Consider the following 15,586-nt stretch of genomic DNA (forward strand, 5'->3'; position numbering starts at 1 on the left):
CAATATGGCCTCTCTCTTCTTGGTGGGCAGAGGGTCTAACTGAGCATGTGCAGTGAGTGTCATCACTCTAGCATGTTTCTGATTGGAGAAATAAGGCTTGTTGCAACCTTCCCTTGTTGCAACTGTCCCCAGTCTCCCCTACATTTTTCCTGACCTTCTATCTGTGTTTGTGTTTAAGGTTTTTCACCTGGTATTGGCCCTGGCAACTTCTAAATAAAAAGAAAGAAAAGAAAGAAAGCTGAATCTTGGTCATTGACAATTCTGTCTCCGTTATTGACTTAATTAATGATTATTTTGGTCTTCCGTTACTTCTCGCAGAGTCATATATTCCAAATACTTTTGAATTTGAATTTCCATCTGATTTTCCTGTGTTTCGGGAGTATACAATTTTTGGTAATATTTAAGAAATTATTTTGCTATTTCTGATCTTTTTCTATTTTGGGTGGCTGTACCTCAGTAGGTAGAGCGGGTCGTCTAGTAATCGGAAGGTGACTGGTTCGAATCCCAGCTGCATGTCGAAGTGTCCTTGAGCAAGATACTGAACCCCAGATTGCTCCTGATGAACAGTTGGCACCTTGCATGGCAGTTTCCACCATCAGTGTATGAATGTGTGTGTGAATGTGGCAAGTATTGTAACTTTGTGCGGTCAGTAGACTGGAAAAGTGTCATAAAAATGCAAGACCATTTACCTTCAGCTAATATCCCATCCTTGTCTGCAAGAATGTTTCCTGTCTGTCATCATTAAGGGGGCATAACTTTTTTATCGTCTAGTTTCGTCCCCCTGTACGGGGTCCCCACCCTTCCCTTCCAAACCAAACAACTTAGTACAACTAACTGCCTTAGATTTCCTTTCCTGCTGATCATCTGTTTGAGCCAAATCCAACAATTTCCTCGTGTACGAACCACCTGAACAAGCAAAAACAAAAAAATGAATAAAGATAATTGTAAAAGAAAATAAACAAAATAAAGAAAAGTAATGTGACCTCCATTGATGCTACCACCTCCCATGGCTAGCTTTGTGTTTTCCATGTGTACCAGATCACATGGATACTGGGGTCCTTACTAAACTGGAACCCTTCCCGTACAAAAAAATGAAAATTAAACGAATAAAAAAAACATTTGCAGCACACGGCTGATGAGCAAGTCAACTGAGCCTACTTTGGCCCTCCCTCTTGGTTAATTTATCTATTCCTTCTAACTTAAATTGTTGACTGGCTGAGGACGAACACACAGTTGTTATTTACACAAACTGTATCCTTACTTTTTTGTTCTTCCTTCCCTCTCTCCTATCTTTGAACATCTTCCACTGCCCCCCAAAAATAAATGACAAAAAAAATACATGTATACATATACATATATATAATTAAAAAGAAAAGCAGCTTCAAAAATATATGAATGTCTACGAAAAAATGAAAGAACATACCTTTTATATTTCCAATTAATATTCATTTACACTGTCTCCAATGTTGTCACTAAAACAAGTCTGTTAAACTAGTCATTTAAACTAAACATATTATTTTCATCCCGTTTTGCTAAAACTACCTTTCTCTACCGCCCCATACCCTCCAGACATAAATCCCCTTCGACCCTGAACAGAGTTGACACAACTAAATGAATAAATAAATAAATAAATAAATACCTCACAGGGGAAAGAGAGAGAAAGAAAAATAAATATAGATAATTATTATAACAATTTAATACTGATGATGATAAAATAAAATAACGTCATTTCATTACATTACATGCATGATGAAGAGTAGATGACATGGCTCCATACCTTTATTTTTTGCTCGTTTCTCCTTTTCTTCTTTTCTCTTTTTCCTGAACTGGGCACCGGATGACTTTGTCCTCTTCTTATCAGTTTGTTTATTTCACACACAGGAATCAACATATTACGCATCCCCCAACACCGTTAACCAAGAGTTAAGACTAAACCATTTCACCTCGTTTTGTAATATATTTCACTATTTGACCGAACCCCGAAAAATAACATGTGAAACTATGGGCTTTTATTCACAATATTGTTATGACTGAAATGTGCTTTATGTGGAAGGAATTTTTGATGTGATTGACTTTAAACTATTAATTGCATTACTGGTGCACTGTTATATGAATCCCCTGCTTCCACGCCCCAGTAGATGAACCCGTCCCTCGCCCCGCCCCCCTTCTTCCACAAACTCTGTGTGAGACTCTCAGCAGAAGACGCACCTTTATAAAACAGAGGGCGCCCACACGGCAACATGACATCATTCACTTGGCGTGTAAATGAGCAAAACAAAAACCAGAGGAAATGAATGCAAACGAATAGAAAAATGATGATATAATGTGTATATATGTTTTTTTTTGCAGGTGCTCATGCTGCCCCTCCACAAATACCGCCCTGGGCAGCTGCCCATGTGAGAAACCACCCCTGGCTTCGTTGTAAAAGAGGGAACAAAGTTCAGATTGACAGAGCTGCTCCTCGTCCTGGAGTGACTCACAGCTCCATCAGCCCTCCCTCTTCTTCCTCCTCTCACACAGCAGCTCCACTCTGTCACTATATTTCCTTGTTCCCTCCCCTTCATATCTACAGTCTGTGGATGGGCGTAACTGAGCTGACAGACCTCATTCGCTGCACAAACACACGTGTTCAGATCAGAGCTCAGACTAGTTTCAGTTATCAGGAAGTGAAACTCAGACGGTCGTTGACACTGAGAGGTGAAATGGAGCAGAAAGCAGTTCAGCTGGACCGAGAGACTTTCTCTTGTTCCATCTGTTTGGATCTACTGAAGGATCCGGTGGCTACTCCCTGTGGACACAGCTACTGCAAGAACTGTATTAAAGACCACTGGGACACAGAGGATGAGAAGGGGATCCACAGCTGCCCTCAGTGCAGGAAGAGCTTCACACCGAGGCCTGAGCTGCTGAAAAACACCATGTTAGCAGTTTTAGTGGAGGAGCTGAAGAAGACTGGACTCCAAGCTGCTCCTGCTGATCTCTGCTATGCTGGACCTGAAGATGTGGCCTGTGATGTCTGCACTGGGAGGAAACTGAGAGCTGTCAAGTCCTGTTTGTTCTGTCTGGCTTCTTTCTGTGAAAAACACCTCCAGCCTCACTTTGAAATCCCTGCCTATGGAAAACACAAGCTGGTGGAGCCGTCAGAGAAGCTCCAGGAGAACATCTGCTCTCGTCACGATGAGGTGATGAAGATGTTCTGTCGTACTGATCAGCAGTGTATCTGTTATCTCTGCTCTGTGGACGAACATAAAGGCCACGACACAGTGTCAGCTGCAGCAGAGAGGACTGAGAGGCAGAGAGAGCTGGAGGGGAGTCGACACAACATCCAGCAGAGAATCCAGGACAGAGAGGAAGATGTGAAGCTGCTTCAACAGGAGGTGGAGGCCATCAATGGCTCTGCTGATAAAGCAGTGGAGCACAGTGAGAAGATCTTCACCCAGCTGATCCGTCTCATGGAGGAAAGACGCTCTGATGTGAAGCAGCAGGTCAGATCCCAGCAGGAAACTGAAGTCAGTCGAGTCAAAGAGCTTCAGGAGAAGCTGGAGCAGGAGATCACTGAGCTGAAGAGGAAAGACGCTGAGCTGAAGAAGCTCTCACACACAGAGGATCACAACCAGTTTCTACACAACTACCCCTCACTGTCAGCACTCAGTGAGTCTACACACTCATCCAGCATCAAGATCCGTCCTCTCAAGTACTTTGAGGATGTGACAGCAGCTGTGTCAGAGCTCAGAGACAAACTACAGGACGTCCTGAGAGAGACATGGACCAACATCTCACTGACAGTGACTCAAGTGGATGTTTTACTGTCAAACCCACAACCAGAGCCCGAGACCAGAGCTGACTTCTTAAGATATTCACGTGAAATCACACTGGATCCAAACACAGCATACACAAAGCTGTTATTATCTGAGGGGAACAGAAAAGCAACATACACGAGTCAACAACAGTCTTATTCTAGTCACCCAGACAGATTCACTGACTGGGATCAGGTCCTGAGTAGAGAGAGTCTGACTGGACGTTGTTACTGGGAGGTGGAGTGGAGAGGAACAGTTTATGTAGCAGTCGCATACAAGAATATCAGCAGAGCAGGGAGCTCAGAGGAATGTGGATTTGGATACAATGACAAATCTTGGATGTTATATTGTTACACATACAATTATGAATTTCATCACAACAACTTCCAAACTCCCGTCTCAGGTCCTCAGTCCTCCAGAGTTGGAGTGTACCTGGATCACAGTGCAGGTATTCTGTCCTTCTACAGCGTCTCTGACACCATGACTCTCCTCCACAGAGTCCAGACCACATTCACTCAGCCTCTCTATGCTGGAGTTTGGGTTTATGGTTCTGACTCCACTGCTGAGTTCAGTAAACTCAAATAGACTGAAGTCATTTCAGGGTCAGTGGGTTAAATTGTGTGTTTCATTCCATCAGACTTGTTGTGTTTCCATCATTGTTGCTGAGAGCTGATTGTTGTGGCATTTCTTCACTGCACACAGATCAACCTGTCAATCAAACATTGTGGGCGGTACTTTGCCGCCTTCTTGTTGTTGTGTAAATGTTGGACTTTCTTCAGGCGGCGCTCCTTCCTGTGTCTGTTCAGCCACGGAGGCTCTCGCTGCTCCTGATGACTTCACTTCACATGATCATAATCAATAAGGAGATGCTTCATTATTTGCTTGTACATAGCTGAGATTCTGCTCCAACACACTGATTGTGTGGATGAAGTCAATCTGATCATGAAATCACTGAACAAGAGTGCTTTAACAGACTTTACTGACGGGACGTGTGAACAAACTGAAGCTTTAAATCATGAATAAACAAACATGAACAAAGTCTTTTCTCCTCGTCTTCATTCAGGGTTTCATACAGAGCTGACGGAGAACATGTCAAACTAATATGAGAGTTCATAACTAGAAGAATGTGTTTTACTCATAATACAAAATGATCCTGACTTCATGTTATAAAACAATAAGAGTAATAAAATATAAGATAAAACATTCAGATATCAATAATCTGGTTGGACTCGTGCTCCACTAGCTTGTTATTTAAATCTTTATTGGCAGCCAGAGAGTCAAAGATAATAAGACACAATCAAATTAATTGTAGTTACCAATACATTTTTCAGTTCATATAAAGTAAAAGTGATAAAACAACAACAACAACAACACGGCAAAATCTAAACAAACATAAAATACAAAGGCAATAAGTATGGTTTACATATACGATAAATAAATGAATTTAGTGGGGAAGAAAAAGGAGAAAAAAACTGATAAACAAAAACAGAGCCAACAGCAGTCAGAGACAGAGGAGTTCATATTGTGCAGTCGAACAGGGGTAAAATATGTTCTGCGTATAATATTACAATTTATAATTTTACTTTTTAATGATTTTGATATTTTATGTCAATCTTTCCAAATTTGACTCCAGTTTTCCATTCCTAATGGTCTGTCCAGATCAATTTCCCAATTTCTTTGAACCACATTCCAGTTATTTCCTTTTGGGCTGTTTAACATTTTATAAAGTTTAGAAGCAATCTTATGTTTCTGTTTGAACATTGATTCAAGTATGATTTCCGGCTCTGACACTGTGGATATTTTAACCACTTCACCGAAATAAGACATCAGGTGAGATCTTATCTGCATATGAATTAGGTCATCCTTGTCGTCAATTCTGTATGAATCTGAAAGTTCGGCAAAATATTTGAATTTTCTGTCCCTGGTGTTTATCAAGTCACCAATAGTTCTTATACCTTTACTTTCCCAAAGTTCATTTTTAAGAGGTTTGCCATTCAAGGTAAGCTTATAGTTGTTCCACAAGGGAGCATTTGGAGAGTTGTTAACTTTAAATTGATCATATCTTGAATTTTGTTCACCATAGAGCAAGAAAAATGAATCAGAGGATTGTCATTTTTTTACATATAGGAGCATACCACATCCCTCGTAATGAAAGGTTGTCTTTTTGCATATCTAAGGCTTCCTGTTCAATGCTTTCCTAGCTGGTATCTCTTAATTCAGCCCTGTAACTCCACTTCAAGGGATATCTAGTGTTAAATGCTATATAGTATTTGTATACATTAGGGAGGCTGAGGCCCCCCATGTCCCCGTCCACGTACATGTTTTTAACACTGACCCGAGGGGTCTTGTTATTCCAGATAACATTTCTGAAAAGAACTTCAATTTCTTTTAAAAACTTTTTATCTAGGGGAAGTGAGATGGCAGACATAGGAAAACTTATCCTCTGTAGGACATTCATTTTTATAGTATGTATTCGACCCCAGTTAGTCAGTGGGAGGCTTTTCCACCTTTCCATATCTGCCTTGATATCATTAATAAGGTTTTTCAAATTATTTCAAAGTTACACCAAGATAATGCATTCCCTCAGGAGACCATTTGAATGGCAAACCAATAATATGTGATTTAGGGCAGTAAACATTTAAAGGTAGAGCTTCAGATTCATCTCAGTTCACCTTACAACCTGAAATGAGCCAAAATCTTTCACTGTCTCCAGAATATATTTAAGAGAGGTGGGTGAGTCAGATACTGTCAACAATATGTCATCCACAAAAAGACCTAGTTTTATTTCTGTTACGTGGGCTGGAACACCTTTAATATTATGGTTATTTCTGATTAAAATGGCCAGAGGTTCTAATAATAAAATAAAGAGCTGAAGGCCCAAATTACACCCTTGCGAGGTCCCACGGTTAAACTGAAATTGATTAGAAATTCTACTGTTTGTAATAATTTTGGCTTTTGGTTGTGAATAAATCAAAGAAATATACTTAATGAAATTGGGACCAAATCCAAATTTATACAGTGTTTTGAAGAGATTGGGCCATTCAATGCAGTCGAACGCCTTTACGGCGTCCAACGATATCGCAACAGCTGGAGTGACCAATGAGTTGGCAAAGTACATTGTATGAAATAACTTACACATGTTATCCACAATTTGCCTTAATTTTACAAATCCAATTTGATCTATGTGAACAAGTTTAGGAATAATTCCTTCTAATCTTCTTGCAGGATTTTAGCACAATCTTTTCTCTCTGAATTCAGGACAGAGATAGGGCGATATGCTGCACATTGTAAAGGGTTCTTATTTGTTTCGACACGTCTGAAGCTTGAAATGCTGCTTTGGCTCAGGATGAGATTCTTTTTTCCTTTTTTTTAAACTTTTTTTTATTGATTTTTTTCCAGTGAAAAACAAAACACAGACACAGACATGTAAATATACACACAGAACAGGTACATCAGACAGGGTCATCTACAGCAAAACACAATGACAGGTTCTGTAAAAAACAAAGGGCTGGCAGAAAACAGGCTGAAGGGTCGGATCCAGAGTTTTTAAGGCAGGGCAAGGCAAGGCGAGTTTATTTGTATAGCACAATTCAGACACAAGGCAACTCAAAGTGCTTTACAGGCATACACAAATTACATTAAAAGACATAAACATTTCATTTAAAAGACATTAAAAATTGCATTAAAAAAAATAAAATAATAATAATAATAATAATAATAATAATGAAAAAAAAATAAAAATAGCATTTTAAGACCAGTAAAAACATTAAGAGACAAACATCAAAATAAGTAGGCTAAAATATTAGAGAAGGGACCCACAGTTCTCCATTAGAGTCCACAGTGACACAAAATACCTTCCTTCGTACAGTCCCCAATGTCTCCAGTAAAAAACATCATTCCACACAGAATATACATTCAGTGGTAAGCTCACCTCTTATCTATGTAGTCCCTCCATTTCTGCCAATATTGGTCAGCTTTTTCAGTGTTGTGTCTCAGCGAAAATGTTAACCTAATGTTCCATGTTGTGAATTTCTTAAATTATTCCTATCCAGTCTGAAATCGTCGGGCACTCCTTGCTCAGCCATTTCCTGGTTATTACCTTTTTACTACTTGCTAATAATAGCTGCAGTAGGTATCTGTCTTGTTTATTTATTTTAATTGGTATGTTGCCTAAGTATATGACTCCGAAACGGAGATCAGGCTGCAAAATTATTATTGATTTGATTGCTGCTGTGGAAGTGGCCAGCCGACATATTGCCACACCCTCTCCAACATCGTCCTTGGTCTAGATTATTGGTCTGTAAACTTTTGATTCTCTGAGTTATAAAAAATCTTACAGTGCATTTCCAGGTGAATTCCCTCCATAAATCTGAGCTGGAGGTGGTGGACAGTGTCCTACAGATATTTAGCCAATCATCTTCAGTTAACTGTATGTTAGCTTCTTTTCCCATCTTGATTTAAAGGGATAGTTGGTGTTTTTTGAAGTGGGGTCATATAAAGTACATATCTATAGTCGATCTGTTCCCTAACATAATCACCGATCAGCGCAGCCTCAGTTTGGAGAAGTAGAGAGCCGCTCCAGCCCAGAGGCTCAGCTGTGTACTGCAGTGAACGGAGTCCAGCAAAAAAGCGAAATTAACCACCTAAAACAAGGCTCACCTAAAAATTTTTGCATCAGTTCAAGTGTACGTTGTAGGGGGGTCCGGGGGCATGCTCCCCCAGAAGATTTTTTTTAACATTTTAAAGTTAAATGCATCAATCTGGTGCACTTTGAAAGCAAAATGAAGAGGCTAGATCTATGAAGAACTGTGTACTCTTGTACACAATTTAATCACAAACACATCGGTTGTATGGATAAGAATGGTGAAAACACAAAATCAACTAGAGCATACATCTGAGCCATCAAAGAAATAAAGCAAAAGTGGTTACCTGTGTTGAATTAGTTTATTTTTTAGTTAATTTTTTAATAAGTAATTAAACTGTAAGCTAAATTGTAATACAAAATGAAATGGATTCGGAGGGTACATCATCAATTCATCATTAGTTGCAGCCTTAAGGGGAGACATGGCAGGCAAAAACATTTTGGGCTATTTTGCTTCCATAACATGTCTTCTTTCAGACTAGTGGAAAGAAAACATCCAAAATACACATTTACAGTGTTGGGAAAGTTCACTTTCTACACGAACTAGTTCAAAGTTCAGTTCACAAATTTTAAAATGAACTAGCTTAGTTCATAGTTCATAATTCAAAATTTTGAACTAAGTTCACAGTTCCAAAAATGAACTAGTTCATAGTTCTTTTTTTTTTTTCAATATGTTGATGCAAGCTATTATTTTTCAAAATTATTGCCACAGCCCATATAGAACCACAGACGGCTATTATTCTATCAGTTTTAACACTGAAACTGCAGTTCTCCCACAATATTCTGCAAAACCAGGTTGTCCAGCTGCGGCTGGGAGATGAAGACAACGGAGCCGCTACTGTACACCGTTAATGCAATTTGGGTGGTAGAGGATCTGTTTTGGCTCACCGTTGCCGTGTCTTTTGATTTTTTATTCACTTGCACATACCTTGAAAGGCTCGCCGGGTGCTTTGGAGTTCAAATTAAAAATAAAATACATAAATAAGTAAATAAATAAATATTTTGAAAAAAAGAAGAAGAAAGGGAAAAATAAAATAATAAATTAATAGATAGTTCAGACAGTGGCTTCAGGGAAAAACTTTTCATAATGACTCAGTAAGGTATTACTTTTTTGTTACTTAACAAAATCAGAGATTTAAGCAAAGAGCTCAGTTCCAGGAGAAAAGGAGCAAATTTAGGTAGTGATTTTGCTCATTTTTGTTTGTGAATAAAACATTTTGCATAGGATAACAAAGTTCGTCATGTGTTCAAGAGCATTATCTTCTGGGTTAACATAGCAAACACCATGTTTAAGGGTAAGAAAATGGACAGAGAGCAGCATAAAAAAAATGAAATTCAGCATCACTCCAAAACTTTTTAGATATACCACAATAAAAAAACAGATGTAAAGCCTTCATTTGTTTCTGTCTCCATGCTTAGCACATTGATGACGCATGCGCGGTGGGACTCCGTGGTGGCTGGTGTTGCCAGTGTTGTGTCCGTTCAGGACGAATTAATCTGTGTTCGTTTGGTAATGCCTCACTGCATGTTTAGTATGCAGCTGTTTCTGTCTGAAATGGTTAAGTTTCGTTTTGATCGAAAGTAAAGCGAGTTACACAAACCTTTCGTCCAGCGTCCTTTTTATGCACAACAGCCAGATAGGGTGTTTTTCCGCTACATCAAAGCCTGTTCACGGTGTGTTTTAGCCGGTTTTCGCCTGGAAGGCTCGATGGAAATCTGGCACTCTCTTAAACGAAGTTAAACTGTGAGAACGCACCGTTCACAAACGCCAGAATAAACGCGTTCACAACAACGTTCATCAGGCAGAAATACAGTACGTTCAGTTCACGTTCGCCCAAAATATGAACGAGTTTGTGAACGATCGTTCATTGAAGGCGTTCAGGCACAACACTGCACATTTATACAACTCTCCCTACATCCCACTTTAAGCGACTTCAACGAACAAATGAGTCGCTGAGAGAATGAGGTTGGGCCTGATTGTCTGACGCGCTTTCTAAAAGAATTCACTGCTATTCGAAAATAAGTTTCAACCTTTTATTAAGGAAAAAACGATGATCAACTCAAGATGAAATGCACAAACTCAAAATCAAAGTAATCATAGTGATCAAAAGATAAATAGTGGTCAACAAAAATACAGCGACCCAGCTCACCCTCTCTCTCTCTCTCCCCCTCTGACAATGAGAGATGAACAGCTGCCTAAATTAACCAATAACCCCGCCCATATCCATGTGACCCGCTATCCCCTATTCAATATGACCACATAATAAAATATCATAACCAAAACAACCACCAAAAGATAACAGTATCCCTTCACCTTGTGTCCAATAGAAAAAACACCTACCAATTCATTCATGGCTCCTACACCACTCATGGCAACAATACACAGACAACTGGGTCACTCACTGCTGCGAGCGCAATTTTTTATTTTCACTTTCGTTTTTGAGGGTCCGACATCCACCCACCACAGTCTCACAAAATCCTGTGGGAAACACTGCATCAGTTCAAGTGTACCTTGTATAGGTAAAATTCATACCGCTTTACATCGCCGTCAGACTGCACTTTCTTTTGGCACTACATTTTCTCAAACGCAGAACCTCCGCACCCGGCTGTATCCGCCATACTTAAAACCGCATCCGACCCATTTTCTGACAGTATCACAAATTACATTCCGCAACTGAGCCGACCCGCTATAAATTGATACCGAGGCCCGACCCGCACCCGAAGCAAAATTGGACAGATGCCGTTTTTAAAAATGAAAGTAAATAATGAAAGCGTGTATAAGTGTGCGCGCACCACGTACAGCAAGGGGGGGGGGGCAGAGCCGACTGACCGGGAGTGAGAGACCCCACTTAAAAAACCGAACTATCCCTTTAATGTACATTGTGGAGAGACCTCTGTCCTCCTGTAGAGCTGAATAAATCCTTGAAATCAGTTTTCTGCTCGAATTTCCTTTGTAAGTATTAATAAATATCTCTATCAGGTTCATTCCTTCCTCTCCAATAGTTTTGATATTTTTATTAAAATAATCTCTCAATTGAAAATACCTGAAGAGATCCTGTTTCTCCAAATTGTTTTTTTTCCCTGAGATACATAAAGTAAACTAGACCAGCATTAGTAGAGATTTTGCGATATGAGGTAATACCCAAGTTTGTCCATCGTGTAAACCTGCTGTCCAGCTCGGCCGCTGTGAATTCCGTATCAAATGCTACTCGGCGTAATAGTCGTGCATTTCTTTCATACTGACAGTCTTTGAGGATTTTGTACAATATGTTCAGAGGGGTTGCGATCCAGTTACTTAGTTTATCTCCCAGTAGGTACTTTTTCAAGAGGGATTTGTCTCCCAACACAGATGGGAGAGGTTCACATATAATATTTTGTTCTAACTCCATTTTGCTTCACACTCCGGATCACACCAACCGACCAGGAAGTGAAGCTGTGCCGCTCTGTAATAATCCTCCAAACAGGGCAGGACCCTACCACCTTTATCTTTGGGCAACTGTAGTGTCTGATATCTAATCTGTGGCCTTTGTTTTGCCCAGATAAAAGCAGATATCATCCTGTTCCATTCATTAAATTGCTTTGGTGGTATCTCAATTGGTAACGACTGGAAGAAGTACAGGAGACGGTGCAGCACGTTCATCTTAATTATGTCTATCCGGCTGTACGTATTTGTCTGTAATAGGGACCAGAGGTTTAAGTCTGCCTTGATATCAGCTGTTATGGAAGTATAATTATGGTCATAAATGGTAGTTAAATCTTTCGGTATTTGTAGTCCAAGATACTTCATTATACTGTCTGTCGGTTTAAATGTGCTTGTTCTATAAATGTTTTCATTTGGGTTCAGATTAAAGGTTAAAGTTTGGGTTTTGTTTAGATTAAGTTTATAACCAGAGTAAAAGCTGAATTCTTTAAGTAAATGCAGTAATTTAGGGAGACTTACTTTGGGGTTACTAAGGGTCACAAGAATGTCATCCACATATAAACAAATTTTATGCTGTGTGTTTCCAGTCAATGCACCAGTTATGTCCTTATCCTCTCTTATCACCTGAACCAGTGGCTCAATAAAAAGTGCAAAAAGTGTAGAGCTAAGTGGACAGCCCTGACAACACCCCTTCTCAAGAAATACTGAATTAGACAGGGACCCATTAATTCTTTATTCTGGCAGTGGGGGAACTGTATAAGTAGTTCAGACATCCAATTACCTGATTGTTGAAACCGAAAACGTTTGAGAACCAAATACAAATATTCCCATCGAACGGAATCAAAAACACTCAACTGTTTTGTCACGAATGCTTCAAAGTAGATCATTAACTGTGTGAGACAACTATTATACAGCAGCTTGAATCTTTATGAGAGTTTAGTTTGATCACTCCCGACTGTCTGTCAGCTGTTTTTAACCAGGAGAAGAAAAGTGAACAGAGTCAGAGAAATATCAGCAAAGCCTGAGGAGCCAAGAAACATTTTACAACTACAAACTTTGATGTTTTCAAGTGTGGAGCAGGTTTTAACTGAGGCTCTGTTGTAAAAGAGGGAACAAAGTTCAGATTGACAGAGCTGCTCCTCGTCCTGGAGTGACTCACAGCTCCATCAGCCCTCCCTCTTCTTCCTCCTCTCACACAGCAGCTCCACTCTGTCACTATATTTCCTTGTTCCCTCCCCTTCATATCTACAGTCTGTGGATGGGCGTAACTGAGCTGACAGACCTCATTCGCTGCACAAACACACGTGTTCAGATCAGAGATCAGACTAGTTTCAGTTATCAGGAAGTGAAGCTCAGACGGTCGTTGACACTGAGAGGTGAAATGGAGCAGAAAGCAGTTCAGCTGGACCGAGAGACTTTCTCTTGTTCCATCTGTTTGGATCTACTGAAGGATCCGGTGGCTACTCCCTGTGGACACAGCTACTGCAAGAACTGTATTAAAGACCACTGGGACACAGAGGATGAGAAGGGGATCCACAGCTGCCCTCAGTGCAGGAAGAGCTTCACACCGAGGCCTGAGCTGCTGAAAAACACCATGTTAGCAGTTTTAGTGGAGGAGCTGAAGAAGACTGGACTCCAAGCTGCTCCTGCTGATCTCTGCTATGCTGGACCTGAAGATGTGGCCTGTGATGTCTGCACTGGGAGGAAACTGAGAGCTGTCAAGTCCTGTTTGGTCTGTTTGGCTTCTTTCTGTGAGAAACACCTCCAGCCTCATTATGAAGCAGCTCCTTTAAAGAAACACAAGCTGGTGGAGCCGTCAGAGAAGCTCCAGGAGAACATCTGCTCTCGTCACGATGAGGTGATGAAGATGTTCTGTCGTACTGATCAGCAGTGTATCTGTTATCTCTGCTCTGTGGACGAACATAAAGGCCACGACACAGTGTCAGCTGCAGCAGAGAGGACTGAGAGGCAGAGAGAGCTGGAGGGGAGTCGACACAACATCCAGCAGAGAATCCAGGACAGAGAGGAAGATGTGAAGCTGCTTCAACAGGAGGTGGAGGCCATCAATGGCTCTGCTGATAAAGCAGTGGAGCACAGTGAGAAGATCTTCACCCAGCTGATCCGTCTCATGGAGGAAAGACGCTCTGATGTGAAGCAGCAGGTCAGATCCCAGCAGGAAACTGAAGTGAGTCGAGTCAAAGAGCTTCAGGAGAAGCTGGAGCAGGAGATCACTGAGCTGAAGAGGAAAGACGCTGAGCTGAAGAAGCTCTCACACACAGAGGATCACAACCAGTTTCTACACAACTACCCCTCACTGTCAGCACTCAGTGAGTCTACACACTCATCCAGCATCAAGATCCGTCCTCTCAAGTACTTTGAGGATGTGACAGCAGCTGTGTCAGAGCTCAGAGACAAACTACAGGACGTCCTGAGAGAGACATGGACCAACATCTCACTGACAGTGACTCAAGTGGATGTTTTACTGTCAAACCCACAACCAGAGCCCGAGACCAGAGCTGACTTCTTAAGATATTCACGTGAAATCACACTGGATACAAACACAGCACACACACAGCTGTTATTATCTGAGGGGAACAGAAAAGCAACACACACGAATCAACAACAGTCTTATTCTAGTCACCCAGACAGATTCACTGGGTTGCTTCAGGTCCTGAGTAGAGAGAGTCTGACTGGACGTTGTTACTGGGAGGTGGAGTGGAGAGAGAGAGTTCATGTAGCAGTCGCATACAAGAATATCAGCAGAGCAGGGGACTCATATGAATGTTTATTTGGATTCAATGACAAATCTTGGATGTTATGTTGTTACACAGACAATTATGACTTTTATCACGACAGTGTTGAAACTCCCGTCTCAGGTCCTCGGTCCTCCAGAGTTGGAGTGTACCTGGATCACAGTGCAGGTATTCTGTCCTTCTACAGCGTCTCTGACACCATGACTCTCCTCCACAGAGTCCAGACCACATTCACTCAGCCTCTCTATGCTGGAGTTTGTGTTTGTTCTGAATCCACTGCTGAGTTCAGTAAACTGAAATAGACTGAAGTCATTTCAGGGTCAGTGGGTTAAATTGTGTGTTTCATTCCTTCAGACTTGTTGTGTTTCCATCATTGTTGCTGAGAGCTGATTGTTGTGGCATTTCTTCACTGCACACAGATCAACCTGTCAATCAAACATTGTGGGCGGTACTTTGCCGCCTTCTTGTTGTTGTGTAAATGTTGGACTTTCTTCAGGCGGCGCTCCTTCCTGTGTCTGTTCAGCCACGGAGGCTCTCGCTGCTCCTGATGACTTCACTTCACATGATCATAATCAATAAGGAGATGCTTCATTATTTGCTTGTACATAGCTGAGATTCTGCTCCAACACACTGATTGTGTGGATGAAGTCAATCTGATCATGAAATCACTGAACAAGAGTGGTTTAACAGACTTTACTGATATGTTTAATATACAAGTTATTAAAGGGTGTTTGTCCTTCACTGTTTTATGTAGTCATATTTCTTCCACAAGGAAACTTCTCACTTGTAAATATTTATAAAAGTCTGATTTCGGTAGGTTGTATAGTTTTGACAAGTTCTCAAAAATCTCTGTTCCTTTATCTGTAACTATCTGATTATATCAGTCAAGCCTTTACTTAAACAGTTTTTAAGAGTATTGTCATTCAAAGTTGGTTTAAATTCCCTGTCCATTTATAATGTTAGGAATAATGGATTT

The 15,586-nt window shown here is 40.7% G+C and overlaps 2 protein-coding genes across 2 annotated transcripts; both read left to right on the forward strand.

Moving 5' to 3' along the window:
* Positions 1-2,702: 2,702 nt before the first annotated feature.
* On the forward strand, positions 2,703-4,499 carry LOC115581431 (tripartite motif-containing protein 16-like). Its single transcript, XM_030416490.1, has one exon. It carries the CDS (start codon positions 2,703-2,705, stop codon positions 4,377-4,379), a length of 1,677 nt encoding a protein of 558 aa, XP_030272350.1. The 3' UTR covers positions 4,380-4,499.
* An 8,739-nt stretch (positions 4,500-13,238) lies between these two features.
* On the forward strand, positions 13,239-15,037 carry LOC115581433 (tripartite motif-containing protein 16-like). Its single transcript, XM_030416493.1, has one exon. It carries the CDS (start codon positions 13,239-13,241, stop codon positions 14,910-14,912), a length of 1,674 nt encoding a protein of 557 aa, XP_030272353.1. The 3' UTR covers positions 14,913-15,037.
* Positions 15,038-15,586: the final 549 nt, after the last annotated feature.

The sequence above is a fragment of the Sparus aurata genome, chromosome 5 (assembly GCF_900880675.1).
Source record: "Sparus aurata chromosome 5, fSpaAur1.1, whole genome shotgun sequence".
Classification (NCBI taxonomy): Eukaryota; Metazoa; Chordata; class Actinopteri; order Spariformes; family Sparidae; genus Sparus; species Sparus aurata.